The following is a 25,054-nucleotide window of genomic DNA, read 5'->3' as shown; positions in this document are numbered from 1 at the left end:
TAGGATGCACAATTTACAAGTAATAATAAAATACATAATTCTCTTTACTGTAAATTCCATATAATCAATTAATTCTCAAAGAATGCTTGTGTTGACTTTTATCAAGCTCTCGCATCTGTAGCCGCCCTATATAGTTCTGACATGAATGCTGGTGTTTTCATTTACATTAATGAGTAATGCAAATGTAAAACAACTTTGTATATCAAAACTTCACTTGGATAAATCGGCTATTAGTTTTCACATAATGGGAGGATATTTCCTCAAATTTTTGTGCTATTCACGATGTAATGGCTAGAGACATGACAACTTTTAATACGTATGAACATTTTTTCCACCACTTTAAGTCTAGGTAATCAACAAAACAATCAAGGAAGCCCTAAGTTGTAGTATTTGCTGATTTCCAAACACGTAAATAGCCCTACTGTAGCCAATTTCAAGCTACCAACACGGTCACTGAACAAAGCTGGAGACGTACAGTAGCTCATCATCATTATATAGTATTTTCATCATATAGGTATCATAAACATAAATAACCTCTAGAATAAAGATGATAAAATATAGTAAAATAATAGGGAAATGATTTTTGAGTATTTGTTACTTTTTAAAATATAATTAAACTGTAAGATATAACACTTTTAATAATTGTTATGTGTAACAACCTGAAATTTTAACAATTGGCCAGCAAGCCCCTGCTTGTATGCCTGTGCAGTTAATCCCATCTCATGTATATAATTTTTTTTTTAAATAAGGAAAAGGTAAAAATACCTCATGAATTCTCAGGGTAAAATCTATTACTTCTTAATATGTCAGGAAAGTAAAGCTTCAACCCCTTGGGGAGAGTGGAAGGAAAAAAGCCGGCCTGTGCAATTTCATTTCAGGAGCAGGCTGCTGAGAGAGCACCTGGAACATCAGAGTGACAGCTGTCAAACAACCAGAAACAGGACCCGGCGACTCCTGCCCAAGGGCTTATAACACAGGTTCAAACCAGGCTTTTTTCCAAAGATGTTTTTAATTCCAACATCCCTCCTAATGGCTTACCGTAGACTAATTTAGCCAGGAGCTGTTAATGCTAAAAATGGAAGCTAATGATTTCTGCTAAAAACGATTAAGCGGACACTATCAGAATGTATTGTAAGAAACTGATTATCACGGGTGCATTTGTTTTCCACTTCCTCTTCCCTGTTGAAAGGCTTAATAAGATTCCCACAGCAAAAGCAGAAGCACTTCTTCCTATCCTGGGAGCCTAGATTGTGAATGTGTTCTCTGGACGTCACCCACTCCCCAGAGCCCTCCTAAGACTCATCTCACGCTGGGAGCCGTGGTTCCACTAAAGGGCGCCCACGGCTGTTGCTTGTCATGTTGGTGCTATTCAGCGAATACTGGCAGCATCAGCTTCTTTCTCTGGGCTGCCCACCGGTACCCACCACTCACCTCGGTGCCTTATGGCTTGGCACACTTTATACTTTCCAAAATAAGTGTATTAAGAAAAGAAGCATGCCTTTTAAGGCAAAGGTTAGATAATAGTCATACCACACAACTGTCCAGCTGGAAGAAATCTAGCAAAAAAAAAAAAAAGATCAAGTTTTCAGGTGCCACTGTTTGAATTAACCAGGAATGTTAGAAAGCAAGCACATAAAACTTCAATATAATTATGACATGATTAGATAGTTCAACTGGCAATGATTTAAGCAGAATTCAGGTTTCCTGAGCCATCCGATATTCAGGCTTAATTCATTTGATGTACATTCCCTGAAACCTTATGATGCTAGCTTCTATAAAAAGAAAGCTGAATGTCACAGAAGGCCATCTGGACTGGGAGAAGTTACTGAAGGGGTTTTTTTTACAATGGAATCTCAATTACTAGGCAATTAGAACAACACTCCTAGGAATGATATTTACAAAGTCTGGGGTACAACCTTGATGAAATGTTTTTAATTTTATAATTTTTAGAAATAAGGAAAGAAAAGATTAGCTTTTCTCTTTCTCTGAGGATTTCCATATTAAGACGGAGAAACTGAACGACCTTAATTTAGGACACTAGTTTTGGGGTCAACTCAGAATTTTCTTTTTCCAGCTTGCAACATCTCAATGAATTTCCCATTTCCACCCAATGTTGGGAAGCACGTTCCTGGGCCATTTTCAGGATCCGACAGAAGGGGTTTTATAGGCTGGGTTGAGAGCTTAGAGATGCAGTACCAAGGGTGCAGTCAAGGGCTCTAGGCTTACACACCAGCGCATGTGTACACACACAAATGTTAGTTCTTTCTTATGGCCGCCAGCTTTAAACTCTGCCCTCTGGCTAACACACGAGTTGCTCCTTACGCCATCCCGCCAAGGTCACTCAAAGCCTACCTTGAACCTAGTCCCCCCAAAGTGCGTGGAAACAGAAGAGGAAAATTCTAAACAACTGTCTATGCCTTGTACCCTCTTCTGGAAACACAATCTACTAAAAGGAAAGCCAATTTGGAAAAAAAAAAGTGTAGATGCTACTCAAATTTCAGAGCGGTTATCAGTGTGGGAAAACTATTAACTAACGTGGATGGCATGTCACTTTTCTTGTACTACAAAGTAAATTCCTCTTATTTAATAATTTTGATTAGTAATGAATTTGGATTACTTTTGATTTAACAGAGAGAATGAATCAGACTGGTTAAAACCTTAATGATGTCATATTTATTAGTATAGTAAATACTGAATATAGAAGATCTATGACTCCACTAATACTTTCACTGGCTTAAATAAAAAAAAAAGAAAGGCACTTTCAAAGAACAAAGTTGTAAGGCTTAAAGGAAAGAGAAAGTAATTCCTACAAATTCACTATGGATCCATCAGAGATTTTTAAAATCCATATAAATCCAGGTATAGAAGATCTGACTCTGATCCTACATTATTTCTACATTTTAGGACAACTTTTCACTCACAAATTCAAGGTTACAATGGCATCTAAGATATCCACAGGAAAAGACTAACATGAAATACAACAATATGAATCAGATTTGTTGCATTAGAGTGGTTATTTTCCTTTTCTCTATTTTTTAAATTTCCTATAGCACGGTTATATAATTTTTATAATAAAAATTGTAAATTAAGAATTTGAGGTTACCAAACGTCCTTGACTTTATAAAATAAATCTTCAAACAAATATGCGGAAACGGGACATTCAACCAAGATGAAGAAGATGCTCAATGGAAATGTCCACAAGGTCCTGAGAGGAGCTCTGGACATGAAGCCCTTCATTAGCATTTCCAGCCCCCCTCTCCTGTGGCACCAACGATTCCCACCAAGGTGGGGATGACAAATGCGGGATTGCTACACGTTTATCAGCCCTGTGTGCCTGGGGAATCTCAAGGCACTTTTGGAACCTACACTTGATTCGGTTTCATGGTGAGGAAAGTGAGGTTCACATACAAGGACCACTGTAGGAACCACATCACCGGACCAGCATCCTGTAACCCAGGGGCTGACGGAAAGATCAGGTACCCTTTCTTTTTTCAAATTATATTTCATTTACTCAACTATGTTCACTTTAAAAAACAAGTATGAGATTGTAAACAGACCTCACTCACTCTGACAGCCCCACAGAGGGCACTCTCCGTACCCCTGCAGGGGTTTTGGGGCGCAATAAAACCAAAATCGGTATTGAAAATACGTGTGCATCTCATAAGATAAATTTTTAAAATAGCCTAGTGGACATTCCAAACTAGTAACTTAACCCAGAGAGGGGAACTATAAATGCTTACTGTATTGGTCTATAAAAATACCCCTCAATAAGGATTTCAGAGTCCATTCCTCAAGAAGGTACACAATTAGTGGCCAAAGGCTACGCCCACATCAGTGTGACTCCCTCCCTAATGCTAAATACATCCTCCTCCACCTCAGAGGTGTCTGGAGGCTGGGCACCGGCCAAATCCCCGCGGCGCTCTGGCGGGGTCACAGCTGCTGGCTGCTGAAGAAGGACTTGGTCTCCCTGCAGACGGGATTCACGCACAGCGGGCAGCTCAGGGTCAGCTGCGTGGAGCAGCGCTCGTTGGACTGGATGTGTGAGTGCACCAAGTCGGCCAGGGCCTGGAGACAGACAACAAGCAGGAGAGACCCATCAGCAGCAGAGCGGCCGCAGCTTCCCACACCTCCCCTCGCCCATCTCCCCATTCAAAACCTATGAACCCTTTGAACCCAATTCTATGATGTCTTCCTTGCTTAAGAATTCTCAGCTTAGAGAAAAGTTTCAAATACATGTTTTAGAGAAGGATATCCTCTCACCCCACCTGCTGAACCTTGTCTCTGAAAGGCAGATTTTTAATTAGACATAGCGATAGGTGGGTAGAAATAAGAAAACGGGGGCTCTCCAAAGGAGAAAAGAGCGAGAGCATAAGGGATTCGATTTTATTTTTGTAATTAATTGGAACTCAAAATGTTCTAATATGTGAGAAAACCAATATTCTGTAAGAGTTTCTCAGAGGACTGCTCTCCGACATGTTCTACTAAAATGGTTGTAACACTAGAGATACCTTCGAGAACAGTGGATTTCCATTAAGAGACTCAGCTCTTCTGATGTTTTCAACCCCACACTGAAATCAAATGAGAAAAGGGAGGAAAAACACATACACGTTTTATTTTCCTTTTATTTTTTTTTTTAAAGAAACTGCTACAAAAAATAAAATAAATAAATAAACACACATACACAAACACAACTCGAAGTCTTAGTACCAAAGTGTTCCCAGACTACCCAGAAATGAAAAACAGTCCCGGGACCAGACATAGATGCTGATTTTCACCCCTTTATCATAAAATTGCTCTTCAATTTCTATTCCTTCCCTCATCCCATTACCTTCCCATGGGTGCTTTGTTTCCAAACCATTTTTGAGGTTTGTATCTGATAGAATACTCAAGTAATTTAAATCTGCTTACCATTCTTTTTTTTTTTTTTTTTTTTTTGCGGTACGCAGGCCTCTCACTGTTGTGGCCTCTGCCGTTGCAGAGCACAGGCTCCGGACGCGCAGGCTCAGCAGCCATGGCTCACAGGCCCAGCCACTCCGTGGCATGTGGGATCTTCCTGGACCAGGGCACGAACCCGTGTCCCCTGCATCGGCAGGCAGACTCTCAACCACTGTGCCACCAGGGAAGCCCTACCATTCTTTTTTTAGTCTACCTTTCTAATGCATACTTTTACAGACTCTACCTAAGCAGAATGTTGCTTTAATGACTTAAATTTTTATACGTTTTGATTCCAAGTGGTAAATTAATTTAATGTATATTGAAAAGAGGTAAATTAATTTAATGTATATTGAAACTAGATTGGATCCAATACGCAGAGTTGGGTTTTTAAATATATTCTTACATAGAAAAATCTAAATTAAAAACCTAAGGATTGTTTACAGCCATCCCTGCTCCCCTCTCCAAAAATATCCCGTTGATTCCAGCTAATTATCCCCCAAATAACTGAGAAGTATCTAATTCTTATTTACTCAGGTAGCTAGGATCTTCTCTTTCCCTTTCTGAAATGCTGATGGCCTTTTTGTTGCTTTATCTTTTAAGTTAGAAGACTGGGAAGGGGAAAATGGTGAGATTCAGCAAACACATAGTTCTCAATTTAAAAAGACATTGATCATATTCCAAAACTTCATGTAGAAGTAACAGCAGGATAACCAGTTGGTCAGTGTTCTCAAACACTGTTTTTTTCTTTCTGGCCACACTGCACGGCATGCAGGATCTTAGTTCCCCGAGCAGGGATCGAACCCGCGCCCCCTGCAGTGGCAGTGAGGAGTCTTAACCACTGGACCACCAGGGGAGTCCCAAGTGTTCTCAAACACTGTTCATGGGAGACTTAAAGGATGTATTTCTGTAGGACAATCCGATAAAATATGTATCAACATTTACATTCCACTGCTAGGAATTATTTCTAAGAAAATAATTGGAAAAATGATGTTTATTACAGAGCAGTTTATGAAAGCAAAAAGTTAGAAACATCTTAAATGTATACCTCCTAGAGAAATGGAAATAAAAACAAAAATAAACAAATGGGACCTAATGAAACTTCAAAGCTTTTGCACAGCAAAGGAAACCATAAACAAGACAAAAAGACAACCCTCAGAATGGGAGATAATATTTGCAAATGAAGCAACTGACAAAGGATTAATCTCCAAAATTTACAAGCAGCTCATGCAGCTCAATAACAAAAAAACAAACAACCCAATCCAAAAATGGACAGAAGACCTAAACAGACATTTCTCCAAAGAAGATATACAGACTGCCAACAAATACATGAAAGAATGCTCAACATCACTAATCATTAGAGAAATGCAAATCAAAACTACAATGAGATATCATCTCACACCAGTCAGAATGGCCACCATCAAAAAATCTAGAAACAATAAATGCTGGAGAGGGTGTGGAGAAAAGGGAACCCTCTTGCACTGCTGGTGGGAATGTGAATTGGTACAGCCACTATGGAGAACAGTATGGAGGTTCCTTAAAAAACTACAAATAGAACTACCATACGACCCAGCAATCCCACTACTGGGCATATACCCTGAGAAAACCATAATTCAAAAAGAGTCATGTACCAAAATGTTCATTGCAGCTCTGTTTACAATAGCCAGGAGATGGAAACAACCTAAGTATCCATCATCGGATGAATGGATAAAGAAGATGTGGCACATATATACAATGGAATATTACTCAGCCATAAAAAGAAACGAAATTGAGCTATTTGTCATGAGGTGGATGGACCTAGAGTCTGTCATACAGAGTGAAGTCAGTCAGAAAGAGAAAGACAAATACCGTATGCTAACACACATATATGGAATTTAAGGGAAAAAAAATGTCATGAAGAACCTAGGAGTAAGACAGGAATAAAGACACAGACCTACTAGAGAATGGACTTGAGGATATGGGGAGGGGGAAGGGTAAGCTGTGACAAAGTGAGAGAGTGGCATGGACATATATACACTACCAAATGTAAGGTAGATAGCTAGTGGGAAGCAGCTGCATAGCACAGGGAGATCAGCTCGGTGCTTTGTGACCACCTAGAGGGGTGGGATAGGGAGGGTGGGAGGGAGGGAGACGCAAGAGGGAAGAGATATGGGAACATATGTATATGTATAACTGATTCACTTTGTTATAAAGCAGAAACTAACACACCATTGTAAGGCGATTATACTCCAATAAAGATGTAAAAAAAAAAAAAAGAAAAAGTATACTAATACATTTTTAATGTATACATAATACATTTTTAAGAGGAAAAAAAGTTACAAAAACAGTGTGAATAAAATACCATTTTTACTAAATGTGTAGAAGAATACCACTTTCATTAAGATACACGCACATTTAGAGGGAAAAGGGACTTATTTTTAACAAAATATTAACATATCTCTCAGGGGTAAGAGTCTGAGTGAGTTCTACTCTCTATGTCACACTTCTCTGAAATGAGTTCTTTATTATTTTTATTATCAAAAAGCAATAATTTCTATTTTGGGCAAAAATTTCAAACTACTTTTTAGAGAAAGTTAACAGTTTTAAATGTAGTGTATTCTCCCTGCAAAATAAGGAAATTAACTGTAGTAGATGGTTTTCTTTATTCTCTGTATAGGCTAATATGTTAGTCACTAATAATCCATTTGATTACGAAGGGATGACCTCAGTTTGGTTATATGAATGAGTGAATTATCATGCAATACAAACAAAAATTTGTTTTCCAAATACACTGGTATGAACTACCATTGCACTTCAGTTTTCTAGCGAGGTCGCCATTAGCCAAGGTCATTGCTGGGATATAGAAGGCATCATTTTTTTGTTTTGTTTTGGCTGTGCCATATGGCATGTGGGATCTTAGTTCCCCAACCAGAGATCGCCTGTATCTGCAGTGGAAGTGCAGGGTCTTAACCACTGGACTGCTGGGGAAGTCCCTAGAAGGCATCGGCAAATGAAGTCCATAGACAACCCTACAACCTCATGTTAGCCAACTACAACTTCCCCATAAATTCCTTATCAGAACTACTGACAAGTAACTTAGGCACCCTCTACCTTCATCAATGTGTGATTGATGACCAGTACATCCGTACAAAGACCTGTGGGGTCGGGTGCTGCTGAAGCTCTCCCCCAGTCCACTCTCCACCCTTCCTTGCACCTGCCCCCTGGTCCCAGAGAGGGTGAAGTGTCCTTCGAGGCCGGGGCCCCATCCATCACACGTGGGGTGACAGGGCCAAGAGGTCTGGTGGAAGATGAGAGGGAAGGGCTCCTTGGGTCCCAAGGGTTCCACGATTCCCATAGAAACGATGCTAAGAAGTGGACTCGGGTTTCTGGCCGGCCCTCAGAAGCCCCGAGATGGGTCAACAATAGCTTTTCTCCATGTGAATGACAGTCACATCCATCTTACATTACAAGACAACTCAGAATGGTATTTGTTATTTCAATAATCAGACTGATCACAACATAGTAGCAAAGAGCTGATTAAGTGAGTGCATACAGAGGTCAAGGAAGTTACACATACTGTGCCAGTGTTCATTCCACGCCCTTCTCTTAAATGGCGATGACTCCTATGTGCCTCGAAACCCAACCAGAAGCAGTGTAACAGCCCAAGTAAAGGGTACTCTTAGGTGAAGAAGAGGAATTATAGAACAAGAAAGTTCTTTTCCTCCAAACTGGTGAGAAGTACAATTATTTTTTTCTTAAGGAAATGTAGTTTTTATTACTTTCAAGGGGTACAGTAACTCAAACTAAACAAAATGATATCGCCTGCAGTGATCCCTGGGCTGCCTAGTTTTACAAAGGCACAAGAGTGCTTTCCCACTGCAAACATGCAATTAAGTTGATGTGTTCGGATCAGTACTCAGATGAAGTATTATTCAGAACAATGAGGCCACAGTACCTGCAAACATATATACTGAACAATAGTTTTGAATGACACAATTAGATCACTGCAGAGAGAGTTTCCTTTTAAAACAAATCACAATGGGATTGATAACCACACTTACCTCACTGGCTAGAACTTGAGAGTATTCGATGTCCAGTTCATACAGCGTTTCAATGTGATCGCTGGTAAATGCTATCGGAACCAAAAGGATATTCTTCCTCCCCCTCTCACAAAGCCCTCTAATGGCCTCGTTTGTCAGAGGACCCAGCCAGGGCATCGGGCCAACCTGTGAGAAAGGAGGATGAATGCACACCGGGACCCACGTCTCACCACAGCCCACTGCCCTGGACATACACACACCCCCCTGTAAGAGTGAAGGCCACGTTTTACACCTTCTCTAATGGGTTCTGGTATTTCTATATTAAGCTTGAATCCTTCTCGAAATTGGCAAAATATAACAATTCCTATGATTACAATTAAAAATAATCTATTGTTTCAATGGAATCGAGGAATTCCAGTAGTCACTTGATTTTCCCTCCTTATTTGCTTGCAGAGTTCTTTCTGCTCATGGGAGCAGTCAGGTTACAGAACATTCTGCCTACGTGAAAGGGCCAAATCTAATCATTTTATAACTATGTCCTAAAATACACATCCTCAAGAGAGCTGACTGCCTGCAGATGTGTGGAAGCCACCTACCTTGGACTGCCAAACCAGTCTGTAGGGATTGGAGTAACCCAGCTTATCCATGACTCTCTGGACAGTGGCGCCCACCTCCTGAGGATAGGGGTCCCCTCTGTTGACCACCTGCAACAGAGACACGGGTGTTCAGTCACCAACACCGCGAAGGGTTCTGAGAGCCCTGGACTATGCGGTGAGTTGGCGTGAGCCCTGGACCTGAGGCCGCCCCTTGTCTTCTGCGCTAACGCCCATGCCATCTGAGCTCAACGCCCAACTTCCTTGGATCGATTTCATCAGCCAAAGGAGAACACTGTACTCAATCATCTCTAAGGTCCTTAGGAACATGTCAAATTCTGTGTCCATGTTATTCATGGGAGACTGACAACGTATGACGATGGAGGATGGGTTTCTTCAATCCCCCATCTGAAATAGGGAAAATGAGGCAGAAAAGCTGGGAAGGAAGAGGCAACAAGGGATGGGCCTTCACTCTTGGTAGTCACCTGAGGGGCTGATTTTATTTCATTTTATTTTATTTTTATTTTTGGCTGCGCTGCACACCTTGTGGGATCTCAGTTCCCCAACCAGGGATTGAACACGGGCCACGACAGTGAAAGCCTGGAATCCTAACCACTAGGCCACCAGGGAACTCCCTGATTTTAGAAATGAAATTGAAAGAGTGCTGTACGGGGCTTCCCTGGTGGCGCAGTGGTTGAGAGTCCGCCTGCCGATGCAGGGGACACGGGTTCGTGCCCCGGTCCGGGAGGATCCCACATGCCATGGAGCGGCTGGGCCCGTGAGCCATGGCCGCTGGGCCTGCGCGTCCGGAGCCTGTGCTGTGCAACGGGAGAGGCCACAACAGTGAGAGGCCCGCGTACCGCAAAAAAAAAAAACAAAAAAGAAAAGAAAGAGTGCTGTACGGACAGTGTACAGAACTACTGAGTCTATGGGGACCAGGTGGACACAGAGTAAACACTAGTGGAATAAGAGAAAGAAGCGGCACGCGGGCTCAGACTCCAGGCTCCTCAAGAGCATGGCCTGTGTCTTCTAATCCCTTTTCCCCACTCTTCCCACAACAGCGGACCGTGGCAATGCTTTGTGCACAGTGTCTGTAAATGCTACTCACAGCCAGAACAGCTTGCTAATACCTCTGAAAATGTTCAGTAGAAGTGTTACTTTTACTTCTTTAATATTTAGTTGTGTACTAACTCCCTAACCCCCTTACCCTGCTTTATTTCTTCCCATAGCCCTTATGACCTCCTAATGTTCCAGATTATTTTCTTATGTATTACGTTTATCATCCGTCCCCCTTCCCCCATTCTCTGGAGGCAAAGATTTTTGTCTATTTTGTTCATTCCCATATCTTACGATAGAGGATAGATGACTGCCTGGAATATAGTAAGTGTTCAACAAACATTGTCGAAATAAAATGATGAACCTTTTCATGATATTACTAAAAGTTAGTTTGCCATTAGAAACATAAATGTAGAAGGAATGAGGGAAATATAAAGTCACCATTAGAACAGCACAGAAATATCCACTGATGGAGGCTAACATTAGTGGGCAAAAGTCTGAGGAACAACAAGATATTTGCACGGTCTCAAAGTAGCTTGCCTAAGATATTTGTAATTACAGAGAGAAAAATAGTGACTCTATAATGGACAAATCCAGAAGATACCACCTTAGACAAATGACCAGGGATCACGTCACGAGTAGTAAAACATACTGCCAGCATGTTCCCCTGATATGCTACACTGAGGACAGACCACCCCAGGGTTTTTTTTTTCTGGTAATACACGACCTCAGTCTAATCATGAGAAAATACCAGACAAATCCAAATGGAGGAGCATGCTACAAAATAACTGACATTCTACTAAAATCACTCTTCAAAAATATCAAGGTCATGAAAGACAAGGAAAGTATGAGGAACTGTCACAGACTGGAGGATCCTGAGGAGACGTGACAAGTAAATGCCATGTAAGATCCTGGATTGGATCCTGGAACAGAAAAGAGACAACTGAGGAAGAAGTGGAGACATCTGAGTAAGGCCTTCAGGTAACAGCACTGTACCGCCGTTTGGTCCTTAGTTTTGATCACTGGACTCTGGTTATGTGAGATGTCAACATTAGGAGAAGCTAAGGGAACACTGTACTATTTTTGCAACTTTTCTGTAAGTCTAAAATGACTTCAACATAATACGTTTTTAAAAAGTCATTATGGGGAAAAAGTCATTAGAAGCGAATGCAGGGGAAAAAGAAGAGCTTGTGAGAACAGTTTTCTTGCTCGACAATCCCTCTGCCTTCCCTACCCCATCCTTATCCTCCTGACTTCATGGTATTTCTCAGTCTCACCCAAGACCCTGGGCAGCAAAAAAAAAACCCAAATAAGCAAACCTGGAAGCAGCATCTTCAGTCCTTGAGGGGAAGAACGGGAAGTGAAGTGAGAGACGAGAGGAGAGAAGGCAGCACCTGGAATCATGCACGTATAAAAACGTGCTTCCTCCTTTCCTGGCTAGAGAGCTTCCCTTCTGCACTTCAGACACGGCCTCATCACACACAGGACGGTTATAAAAAGGAGAAGGACAGAGCAAGAGGATGGACATGTGAAGAGAATTTGCATGGGACCAGAAAAGAGAACAGGCAGGCTTCCAGAAGAGAGAAATTTCTCTCCAGAGCTACCTACTGCTGAACCTGGCACCGCTTAGGTGACATGCAGGAGAGAAAAGCTGCAACGGGCTTGCCCCTGGTGACCACCAGGTGGCAGTACAGACCAATTAGAAGAGTGGCCCCAGACACGACACTTGTATTAACTCCGTTATCCCTGGAGTTAAAACCTTAATAACACCTGAGAAAATGTAATTCTCTACCTCTCCAGCTTTGCAAGCAATGTTTTTAGGGTACAATGCTGGTTCTAAGCTGATGAAACTGGCTGCTTATCCCAAGCACTTCTGTATATCATACATACACCAGCTCCATCATTCTTGTCTCCACAAATGCAACAGTGATGGCACAGATGCGGTATCTTAATGAACACCCAGTGTAATATGAGAAACTCAGGAGCAACCAGATCATAATTTGACACACTCTATATTCACTGGCCAAAATGTGCTCCCTAGCCTTGGCAAATTAAAAACTAATCACTTCCGGGAATTCAAACAGCCCAAGTCTTGAGGACTAAAGAATGGGGTTGAGGGCGCAGTCTACAATCCAACACCCTGAAACGTCAGGCTGAGTTCCTTCAACAGGGCAGGCAAAAAGCAGTCTCCTTTTAACTGTCCCACTTATTAAAAATCCTTAGGTAGGAATATATCTTCAAGTTACCATTTTAAAGGGACTTATTAAGACAATGTCTATTCACAATAGTATAGTCTGAATGAATTGTTATTAGGCTTCAAGAAACGAGTCTAAAATTAGCACCAAGTTCAGTTTGAGATTTTAGAGTTCCTCCTTGCACTGGGCTTAGGCCAAACGGAAGCTGAGTCCATGTCACACATTTCGAAATCCTCTACCACTGGGTCATCCAACAGAATGTTCTTACTTACAGACATCGGCAGCGAGTGAGCAGAAAAAAGAATGACCACCTCGCGTCTCTTCTCAAGTGGAAAATGGTCCAGTTCTTTCAGAATGTGGTCGGCAAAGCACTGTGGGAACACCAAGAAAGGGGGATAAGGAGGGAGTGGGAAGAAAGACATGGAAGGAAAAGAAAATATTTTTTAAATGAGAGCGACACCAAAACTCTCAGTGAAGCCCTCAAACATCAGAACTGTCTTTGTAAAAAAAAACTGCAAACTGTACAGTCTCTCTTGCTTTGGTTCATCATCAAAATGGCTCATAACGGTTTCAGGGGCCTGGGGAATTTGATGGGAAACTTCTAAAGCTCGCTAATGGCTCACTGAAAACGAACGCTCTGGACGCTTCCCCTTGGGAGGCACAGGGCACACTTCCAGATGGAAAGGAAACACAGATGGGAAGGAGAAGTTGTTTTAAGACCTCTCATTTGCTCGGCTAGCAGGAAAACAGCTTACAGGGTCTTACTAAATCTCCCTTAGCTTGGCTTTCAGGCCTATCACATTAAAATACATTAGACAGAAATAACAGAGGAATAAGAAAATGATTCTATTTTTACGACCTTTTCCTCACTGAGTCAACCTTCATGACAGCCTTCATAACAACAGATGAGAGGTTGTACAACTCTCGTTAAATCCACAGAGTGGGGAGCTGAGGCTGACTGGGGGGCCCGTTCAGCCCGCTCAGCCGCATGGCATCTGCGGAACCTGGGCTAGAACGCAGCCCCCCTTCCTCGTCACATCTCTCTCTACCAGACCAGTTAATTCCTTTCCTTAGTTGGCACGTCCCTCAGTCACAACAATAGGTGCTGAAATACCAGATCTGAAGAGGCTTTCTTTGATCTCACTCTTTAATCACTCTGTCATTTAACTTATAAAGCAAATGCTACAAAGGACATTAATGAGTCAACGGACAAAACTGGAATATGAATGTAGATTAGATAGATTTAAGTATCAATGTTAAATTTGCTGAAGTTGATTATTGTATCATTGTTATGGAAAAGAATATGCCTGCTGTTTAGGTGTAAAGGGTGGTTTTATAAGTCTGTATGTGTGTGTGTGTGTGTGTGTGTGTGTGTGTGTGTGTGTGTGTGTATAAAAAACTTATTCTCAAAAGGTTCAGGAAAAAAATTATGTATACATAGACACGCATACGTATGCATACACACACAGAGCATGCAACTGATAAAGCAAGTGGGATAAATGTTATTAATATGTGAATCTAAACAAAGAGATGAGAGTTCCTTATGTAATATTCTTAGTCTTGTAACTTTTCCAATGCTTGAAATTATTTCCAAATAAAAAGGTTTTTAAAGCATTATTTAAAAAAATTATAAAGGACAATTTACCAGAACCATGTAAATTTGTACTTGTTGGCATTTTGATATATCAGTGGTTAATACTAAAGGATGAGCAAATTATTACCTAATAAATATTGGGATATTATTAATCTTTCCAGAACCCACAAAATTTGACAAATTAATGCTCTAAGGCACAAAGTGGTACCTAGAGAGTTAGTTCCCTTTTCAAAATTTATAATTTACCTATAGAGTCAATGTGATAGGATTAGATACAGATAAAAGCAATATTTTCTGGTGGTCTCTGCAGTGTTTGGAGACTAAGGATGCTCAGAAAAGACTGTACAAAAGCCTAGATAAGGAGGCCCAATGCAAAGTTTAAGTAGGAGCCTGGAACATACATTTACACCAAATATCCCAACAGCTAGATACAGTAGTAAAATGACTATTTTGAGTAATTACTACCTATAATACGTATTGATAGAAATGTAGACTAAACACACAATTTTTAGTTTCAGTTTTTACTTTTAGTTTTTGTTTAGTTGGGGTGTTTTTCTATTTCCACTAGATATCAAATCTCCTCACGTAATCGTCATGATACTAATAAAATCTAACCATAAATTTTTGTTTCCTCAAAGTTTTAGTAGTATTTTTTCCTTTTATCATCTTGCATAACTGCAAGTAGAAACACAATTTGTTACAGCTTACAACAGACTCAGCCTTTATCTAAATAGAGGAGCCGTGGGCGAGCAGAAGTGTTCCTGAAATCATCTAAAATCCATCTGCGGTATTTTCTACGTGCAATCCCTCTGCAGAATGAAAGAAGCAGGCGGCACTCAGAGCCTTCAATCACACCATATAGGAGGGCAGATAAATGCCTCTAAAATTCCCTTTCATTTTATGAAGGGAGACTTCCTCAGTGAAGAGACCTTTCCATCTTTCTGCTTCCCCCCTTTTCAAAGGACTGAATATTAATGCAAATCTAATTACTCCCTCAATTAGGGCAGGCAGATGCTGTGCAGATCCCTCGGTTCTCTGCGACCACATGTCAGTGCTAACCTGAAACCCCCCTTTTTTCCAGTCACAGGCCTCCAAGAGCAGAACAGGCAGGCCAGGCTGGGGCTCAGGCGGTCCGGACTGGACCCAGCAAAGAGCAAACTTGGGGGGAGGTTGTGGGGGAGGACACCACACTGAGACCAAAACTACACCCATCCCTGAGGGAAGGTGCCTCCCTTTCACTTCGCACTTTTTACTTAAAACTGGATTTCAACCTAAGCGCTAACCCTTGACAGCACCTATGGGCCTAAGGAAAACACCGTCTGCTCAGGGGCGAGCCGGCCTGCTTTCAACGATGTCTACCACCATCTAGTGGTTATCGATTTTAAGTTACTCCAGGCTTCAAAAAAGTGTTAAGCTGGTATTTTGCCAGAGACGGTCCGAGGAAAGAAAAATAAACGGATGAAATCCACATCACTTAGTATTTCTTCTACCTAAACTAACTCGAAGGTAGAAACTTCCACCAACAGAAAAAAATAATATTTGTTTGATCAAGGACAATAGCCAGTAGTACTCCCCTATTCAAAGGGCGAAAAGGTACATAATAACACCAATTCAAAGCTTTAGAATTGTAGCTTTAACCGATTCTCCTAAAATCAAACATCTACTACTATAAATATTACAAATATAAACTATGTAGGAGAAATTTGAAATTTCTTTTAATATATGAAACTTTCTCAATTGAAATGTTAAATTTATTCTGTCTCAGAACATGTAGATATATTACCTTTAAAATTTTTAAATCTTTTGATATTTTAAAGGATTTAGAAAATAGAGGATCTGTTTGTCAGCTGTTCAGTCTATGAATGGAGATTAAATGAAACAACGTGCATAATCTTTTTTTTTTTCCTCGCATAATCTTTAATGTTCTTTTGGTCACTGTGAAACACAAAACTCAAAACATAATTCTGCCATGGTCTGTAACTAATACTATTAATCTGAAGAAAGAAAAGAGTTTACCCTTTAATCTTTAAATTTATTTCCTCCTGTCATAATAAATCAAGACTCTAATACCTTTTGTTAATCCCCAGCACACAATTTAAGTAAGAGAACAGTAAGACTCGGGACACCCACAGACCAGGCAGGGACAAGAACCTGACTCACACCAGAAGCTGGGGTGACAGACGCAGCTGGCAGTGGCTGGCTTACCTGAATGAGGAGGGGGTGTGTGGGCCACCTGTCAATCGTGCTCCACTTCATCGTGGGCTTCTTGCCCACTTCGTTATAGTATCTGTAAATGGCATTTAAGCTGCTGCCTGAAATATACAGGGGCCACTTAGTACACGCATGTGGGCTATGGTGAAAATAAAAAACAGACTAGTAAAGGCAGTAATAAGTTCAAAGCAGGTAAGTCTTCCGCACTGAATCAGTCTAATTACAATCACTTCAATGCTCTAAAATGCATATAGATTTAACTACCCTGCAAATGAAGATCACTAAAAAGCAATCAATTTCAATGGCCTTTCAAAGAGCATTGAGACCACTTCTCTAGAGAAGCACAATGGCAGCGGATTTATGAAATACAAGCAGTCATTATCTGCAAAGACCAAGTCTTACAATTGAAAGCATGTTAAATTTTTTTCCCATTATGAAGGTAATCAACCCCATTTACAGAAAATGTAGGGGTGGGAAAGAAAGCAAAAAAGAAGCTGGCCATGACCCCAGAATGCTAATACAGTCATTGTTTTCTTCTAAGGTAGTTCTTTCCAATTATTTTTCTTTACAGCTGTTTTGTTTTACAAAGTTATACTTTTTAGGACATGTGCAGTTTTGTATCCTGAGTATTTAGGGCATTTTTACTTAGTATTATGAGATGAGTATTTTCCACATTACAGTAAAAGCTTTATAACCATCCTTTTTAATGGCTTGTTTGATAAGAAGAGCAGCTTATTAAGGTTTCTAAGCGCATTCTCTGTTTTTACCTGCTTTATAAAATTATCATCACTCCCTAGAATAAGTTAAATGAATACCAAATCCTTACAGGTAATCTAACAAAACTTGTATTTCTAAACAAGAGACGGAAACCACGAAAATTCGAAGACTAAGGGAAAGCAGATGGTGACAACACAGTGCGATTTTTTTCCTGGCCTAGAGGAGCTGGCACTGGAGCCAAGCCTTAATCCTAGGAAGCTAACCCTAACATGGTGCCTCTTCTTCAATCTTCACATGGGGCAAATGCTCCAAAACATTGCCACGCTTCCCAACACCACCGGTCTCTCCATGAGAACTATTGATCAGTTAGGTCTCCAAATTAAAATGCTAGCCAGGACAAAGCCATATTTAAATCACATGTACCCTCAGGCTAAGACTCAATTTTCAAAAAAATAAATGGAGTTCCATTTTTCTGAGAATACAATGGGTCAGATAAATCCAAATTGAGTCCATTCCAGGCTCAAAAACCATCCCTCCAGAAATCACAAAGTAGTCACCACCATCTTCACATTGCAAACCACATTTCACAGGTGAACAGCATCTTCAGATGTACAGAAGGACTTCGAGAAGCCACAGTGGGTCTTCTGAATCACTCAGAAACATGCAATGAACTATCAAAGGTAGTAATTAAGGGAAAAGCGTAACTAAAAAAATTGCATGATTAAAAAAAGTGATTGATACATAGAATATACTGCTGCTGCCACAATATGTGTCTAAATAAAACAACAGATAAATGACACTCTAGTGGCCTCAAAGAATGAACATGCTTCCCAAAGGCTTTCACATCTCTGAAGTAGGGATGTACCTGCCCTTACACCAGAGGTAGTAGGGAAAAGCTACAGACACTACTGTTTTAAACACACTGCTAGAGCCAGCTGTGAAATGAAACCCTAGTCAATCCTTTGTCATATAAATAACCATCTTCTGAACTTGTTTAATTTTGAGAGCGGACATTTACATGTTGAGTTATATTTTTGAAAGCCTGGCCAAAGTATAGCTTAGAAATTTATAAAATCTGATTTATTCTCCAATAACGTTACCAGACATTTTAAAGTTATTGAGGTACATGTCCAAAAGAAATCACAATTCAAACTCTTGAGGGTGTCTGAGAACTCAGACATTTTCACAGGTGCTCTGAATAAATATTTAAGGCACACACCAGGCTTCCAAGATTTCTTCCAGTAGCCTTTTGTTTTCTCCTTATAGTTATAGAAATCATATGCACTAATGTCCAAAAGCAATTTGGGAGTAAAAATGTGCTGACCGCAAGCCTTGAGAAAGGATGTAAACAAATGTATTTGTGGGTGACAGTAGAAGATTTACCTATACCTCGTGATACAGAGATTGGCAAAACAGATTATTCTCCAGCTCCAATTAAATATATAGGAAACAACACCTAGTAACATTTCCCTGAGAGAAGTTTGCAAAGGAAACCCTAAACTGGGTTTTGGTTTAACCAGGAACCAACCCATAACCAAAGCATAACCAAAATACATACCAATATTTCCAATGTTATATGGACATCTCTGCTGGCAAAATGGAAACAGCTATCAACTTTGCTACATTAATAAGAATATTAGGGTAGCCATAAAAATAAGGGTTATTACACAAACATAGAAAGTGGCTTAAGGTTCATTACTGATCCATTATACAGTTGCATTTGAGCACTGGAAGCCACTGCCTTTCACCCACCATTTGTAATTCTCAGTCAACTGGCTAATAACTCAAGGGGCAGATGAACCATGAGATTTCCAACGGACTGACCTGAACTCTCATGTTTAAAGCAGACAGACTGGATTTGCCATTCAAATCGAAAATGATTTATCGTTTCCTTCCGCGCTCAGCTTCCCTGGTTACTTTTGCCAGGGCCAGATCTACCCTCTCACTGTCAGAGAGAAGCCTTACCTGTGGTAGAGCAGCTGTACTGTGGATACTGTGTGAAAGCAATCGCCCTTTCCAGCCCATCTCTCTCCATCTCCTCAACTGCTTCTTCTGTTAACGGGTGGACGTACCGGAATCCAATATAGTATTTGTGAGGGGCTATTAGGAAGCATGTGTGGAAAGGAGAAAGCATTCATCTTGATATAGATTCCAAACAGAATGCAGTGTCCAGAACAAAGACAGTTACCCTAATTTCCTATGGTGCTGATAAAGTGAGCAGGTTTAGAATAGTCCTTGGATTGTAGCCAGTCTTCTGCTGGTATATGGATTTTTAACCACTGTTTTCTGTGTTCAACCATTTAGCATATGGTTTTTAAAACTCAAGCTTCTGGGCCTTATTCTCTGCTCTTGGCTGAGATAAGAGAGACTCAAGAGCAGAGAGCATTTATCCTTAAAGTATAACCTCCTCTCATGTACCAGATACCATGGGAGACATTGTGCTTTTTTTTTTTTTCTCATCTAAACCCCATTTTTCAGATAAGGAAACAGACTCTCAAAGGTTAATGAACCTGCCCAAAGTCACAACTAGCCGATGGTTGAGATGAGATTGCAACGTGGGTCTCCCCACCCCAAAGCCTGTGCTCCTTCCATGGCTCACCCCCAGCCTCTTCCAACACCCGGGTCCCCTCCTTCTGTTCCCTCAGACCCCAGGCCACCTAGTTTATATAAAAGCTCTGGGATACTCGATAAAAATGCACGAATAACAAATGATTCAAATGATTCTCCTCACTTATATGAAAAACAAATCAACGAACAAACCAACAACAATGCTTAAGTTGGAGGCGCTAAGTGGGATTTAAAAATCATTATTCTGGCACCTAAATGGCCCAAGTCAGGGCACATCTTCGCGGTCCTTCTATCACTTTACCAATTCCCTCTCCTCTCTCCTCCTGTATTTTTAAAGCATCTTCAACCAATTTCTTAGGCATTTATAAAATCATAAAACTGAAAGTTTCCTAAAGTTACCCAGTTTTATTTCCTTGTCTTTTCATAGGATGACACTCAACTTATACTCAGGGATGAAGTTGAAAATACACTACATAAACATTAAGTAATAGTAAACCTGAGATGACGTTACTGTCCAGGCATAAGCCAGGGCTTCAACTAAGAACATGACACTAAATTGCCACAAGAAACATATAGGTTGAAGTGAAGAAAAAGATGATACATTGATTGCGTGTGTGTGTGTGTGTGTGTGTGTGTGTCTCTCTCTATGAGTGTGTATATACATGTGTGTGTATATTTTATATATATGTATATATGTGTGTGCTACATATAGATATAGATATAGAAAACATTCCTCAGAAACTTGACCCAGGGGACTGAATCAATGGAGCATGTTGCCAAGAACAGAAGCAGAATATCGATAGGGGAATAGAAGCATGTCTGTGCAGGGCAAGGACAGTCTGATTCAATATTCTCCGGTTGGGAACTACAAAAAGAGGAAGGAAGGGATACAAATGAAATCATTCTCAGCTGCCTGTCCCTTCTAGGCTACCAATTTTTTGGTCTCTTGCATAAAATATGGTGACCTGCAGTTAAAACACCCCAGAGGGCATGGCCCTGTAAGCAAACTCCAATTGACCGATTGTTCAAAGATTACGTGGTTCGTGCTAAAACTGCCAACTATAACAGCATCATCAAGTCCACTTTTCAGGAGCTCTTGGTGCTCTGAGCTGAGGCTGGAGTGGAATTTGCTTTCTAATCTATCTTGAGACAATCCAATGATCAGATTGACACAGTAAGATCCCCTGAATGCTGGGGGTCAACCAGCTTCTCCTGTTTTCTTTTCAGCTGCCCGGTAGTTGAAAGTTGTAGCCTAAATGCCTGGGGTCTGGGAGTTCCTCAAATGTTACAGATTAAGAGAGGTGGAGAGGCCTCCCTCACAGATAAAAGCAAGGCGGTGACCATATCTGGAAGTGAGACAGAGTAAAATACTCTGGAAAGAACAGATAATGCTTTTAAACGGTCCAATTCAACACGGCCTGCAAAAACATATTTTAGAAAAAGTGACAACGCACTGTCTCCGACTGGGTCTATCCTGAAGAGCTAACAAGCACGCACGGAGGCTCCTGGCTCCCCCCGCAGGAGCGCGGGGAGAGGAAGGAGTCTCCTGGATGTCATCTAGCACCACATCTGGTGGGCAGCACATCTGGCCAGAGTGAGCGCCAGACACACGACTCGCTGGCCCACCCTCATCCACCCTCAGAGCAGCTGCTCAGTGAACACGCCTGGGTGAGAACTGCAAAGAAGTAAAACAAGGAACGAATAGAAAAGCCATTTTTTAAACAGTAAAACTTCATTAATCTCCAGTCCATTCATTTAGCACGTGCAATAGTTCAAATGTCTGATTTGTACATGATTCTTTGAGAGAATGGTGTGAAGTTATTATAATGCTTTGTTACTTGTATCAGATCATGAACCCTATGCCAACGGTGAATAATAAAAGCTCACATTTCCTGAATTTTTATCATGTACGCTGCACCGTGCTAATGCCTTTCAGGATTATCTTATTTCATCTTCACAGTGGTCCTACGAGTTGGGTTCTGTTATCATCCCCATTTTCAAGATGAGGTTTAGTCGGGTAAGTTATTTGCCTGACGTCATACAACCAGGGATGGGGAAGACAGCTCCATCTGAAATGAACCCATTTTGCATCCAATAAAGAACAAAATTATTTTACTGAGTAGCACTTACTTAGAGCTTCATTAAAAGCAGCCATGTATAACTAAACTATAATTTTTAAAATGTATTTTAGATTTAGACTTTTCATGAAGTGAAATGATTGCACTTCTCATCTATTTCCTTCTGTGTCCACTAAATGACTGCAATGCAGTATTACTACACGAAACCAATTCCAAGTCACATTCCCTCATGTAACGCCCTGTAATTAGTCAATAGTAATTCTATGCAGAGCCTGTGCAAGTCTCAAAATATCTATACCGGCTACCAAGCAACAACTACTTGCCCCAAAAATGAGAGTCTGAAACATTTTTATCTGGTTGTAATCATCACTTTTTTTTTTTTTGACTAAAGAGAACTTTTCCAAATACATGTAAACAAATAGACACAGTTCAAAAGTAAATTTTATAATTTTGTAGGAAAAAAAGTATAAGAATGGAGGAGGAATGAGAAAGAGATGAATAGAAAGGAAACCCGATGATGGCCATTCTGACCGGTGTGAGGGGATACCTCGGTGTAGTGTTTTTTTTTTTTTTTTAAATGGAGAAGGTGACATGTCCTTCACCTCCTTTTTTTTTTTTTAAATTAATTAATTTATTTATTTTTGCTGTGTTGGGTCTCTGTTTCTGTGCGAGGGCTTTCTCTAGTTGTGGCAAGCGGGGGCCACTCTTCATCACGGTGCGCGGGTCTCTCGCTATCGCGGCCTCTCTTGTTGCGCAGCACAGGCTCCAGACGCGCAGGCTCAGTAGTTGTGGCTCACGGGCCTAGCTGCTCCGCGGCATGTGGGATTCTCCCAGACCAGGGCTCGAACCTGTGTCCCCTGCATTACCAGGCAGATTCTCAACCACTGCGCCACCAGGGAAGCCCCCTCGGTGTAGTTTTGATTTGCATTTCTCTAATGATTAGTGATGTTGAGCATCCTTTCATGTGTTTGTTGGCACTCTGTATATCTTCTTTGGAGAAATGTCTATTTAGGTCTTCTGTCCATTTTTGGATTGGGTTGTTTGCTTTTTCATATTGAGCTGTTTGTAAATTTTGGAGATTAATCCTTCATCAGTTTCTTCATTTGCAAATATTTGCTCCCATTCTGAGGGTTGTCTTTTCGTCTTGTTTATGTTTTCCTTTGCTGTGCAAAAGCTTTTAAGTTTCATTAGGTCCCATTTGTTTATTTTTGTTTTTATTTCTCTAGGAGGTGGGTCAGAAAGGATCTCGCTGTGATTTATGTCATAGAGTGTTCTGTATAGCTGATTCACTTTTTTATACAGCAGAAACTAACACACCATTGTAAAGCAATTATACTCCAATAAAGATGTTAAAAAAAAGAAAGAAAGAAAGAAAGAAAGAAAGGAAACCTGAAAGCAGGAAGGAGAAGCAGCAGGAAGGGGTGAGGGAGGGAGGGAACCCAGTGCTAGCCCCACCCAGCGGCAGCTGGGGCTTCACTGCCAAGCTTCAGGTCCACTCAGCAAAGCATGAACAGCAGGACAAGAAGCTTCTTTCTGGGTAACCTGGGCGAGCCCCGAGGGGGCCACAGGGCCACATCTGGTAATCTTCTTGCTCTTCAATGCAAAGTTCCCCCAAAGAACCTGCTAAACTCTGAGACTGTTTCCTGTTTCCTATATCCACACGCTGTGTGATCATCAGCTGCTATACTCGTTTTGTAGGGTATCCCTCCAGCAAGTCTTCAAAGGATTTTTCTCTCTGCCCCTGGAGCAGCCTGGCCTGCAGCAGCAAGGCCCCACTAGACTAGAAGCTTCTTGTAAGTAGAAACCATGTTTTTCAACCGTGAGTAGCAGTCCTGACCAGCGCAGGGCACTCAGTAGGCCACTGATCAATGAACGCGTGGGTGGTCTTGGGCCGCATTAAACACCCCCAAAGCAGGCTTGCTTAAATGATGAGGTGGTCATCTACCACGCAGCAGAAAGGCAGAATTGAACTTGCCTGCCTCGGGGGTCCCAGCGTGGGCCACAGAGGCTGGTGATGTGCCCTAGGGTCATCAACACCAGGTATCTGATAGCGAGTGGGACACTGCTATACATCCAGGTCATTCCATGGGACTCTTTCCAGACCAACCAGGGAGGCAGAGGCCACTGCTGGCCTGTCTGGTCTGGACAAGCCAGCAGTCTCACCACAGAGAAAGAAGGAAGTGGGAAGGACGCATGTATACTCCTTTTTCAAGGCTGACAGCTCTACTAGGGTTGTTATGGTGATGGGTGCTAGACTAAGACGTCACCAGGAAAAATGGCATCTTTCCGCTGCCTTCGTCCACCGAAGACAGCATAGCAATTGCAGATCTGGTTCACGCTAAACATTTTATCGTGATAAGCAGGTCATGACTAGAGAGTTTGTTCTCCATCGGGTAGGTGTGAGGTGAGGTCAGCCAAGTTTCCCTCACCCCACATTTTAAAAGATACACTGTGTCACATGTGGCTGAGCTGTATAAGAAATGCCCTGAAGCCACAAGTGAAGGCAGGGAGAAAACCTAATATTCAAAAGCACAAGTGAACAATTTTCCAAGTGAGATGCTCTGCTGAGGGCTGGAGCCCTTTGTCCCATGTGTGACACAAACAGTGGATTCTGAGAGCAACTCGAGCTGCTGCTCAGTGAAACGCTTTTGGTCCTGCCTAGCGGGGCTGCTCTCCGTGAGGGTCCACACTGTGTCACACTGTCCTGATCCTGAGCCCTAAACTGTCTGCAATGAACACATTTCATGTGTCCTAAGATGCACAGTATTTGTTTTAACACCTTATATTGGTCTACAACAGACACCATCTTAAAATTAACTGACAGAGGTCTTGTGTCTTCATATTATATAAAAACAATGGTGCGTCCAGCAATCAATGGTGTCTTGAATGCAATTAAATACGGCACTTAGAGTTCCTTCGTGTAGTTAATGCTTCATTCTGCACATTATAACTTGCGTTAGAGGCTCTCAGAGAACAGTCACCAGATGTGTGCAATCCTCTTTTCAGTGCCATGCCCAACGAGGCACTTAAATGACTCACGATCATGGTATTGCCAAGAGCTGAAAGCGGTTGCTGAAAGTTGCTTAGAGCC

The 25,054-nt window shown here is 41.3% G+C and overlaps 1 protein-coding gene across 3 annotated transcripts in view; it reads right to left on the bottom strand.

The window, feature by feature from the left end:
* Nucleotides 1-2,650: 2,650 nt before the first annotated feature.
* FECH (ferrochelatase) overlaps nucleotides 2,651-25,054 on the bottom strand; it is a 35,957-nt gene continuing 13,553 nt past the window's right edge. For 2 of the 3 annotated variants that reach the window (XM_004268042.4, XM_033424908.2), the window contains 7 exons: nucleotides 19,283-19,417; nucleotides 16,595-16,701; nucleotides 13,068-13,166; nucleotides 9,548-9,655; nucleotides 8,973-9,137; nucleotides 4,509-4,568; nucleotides 2,651-4,065 (listed from right to left, as the gene is read on the bottom strand). In XM_004268042.4, coding sequence (XP_004268090.1) covers nucleotides 3,931-4,065; nucleotides 4,509-4,568; nucleotides 8,973-9,137; nucleotides 9,548-9,655; nucleotides 13,068-13,166; nucleotides 16,595-16,701; nucleotides 19,283-19,417 — 809 coding nt within the window. In that variant the 3' untranslated portion in view covers nucleotides 2,651-3,930. Of the gene's footprint in view, nucleotides 4,066-4,508; nucleotides 4,569-5,263; nucleotides 5,840-8,972; nucleotides 9,138-9,547; nucleotides 9,656-13,067; nucleotides 13,167-16,594; nucleotides 16,702-19,282; nucleotides 19,418-25,054 lie in introns of those variants that run through there. The other variant, XM_033424907.2, reaches the window with a different exon arrangement.

Source organism: Orcinus orca, chromosome 15, assembly GCF_937001465.1.
Source record: "Orcinus orca chromosome 15, mOrcOrc1.1, whole genome shotgun sequence".
Lineage (NCBI taxonomy): Eukaryota > Metazoa > Chordata > Mammalia > Artiodactyla > Delphinidae > Orcinus > Orcinus orca.
The sequence above is the reverse complement of the archived record's forward strand: the minus strand, read 5'-3'. Positions and strand labels throughout refer to the sequence as shown.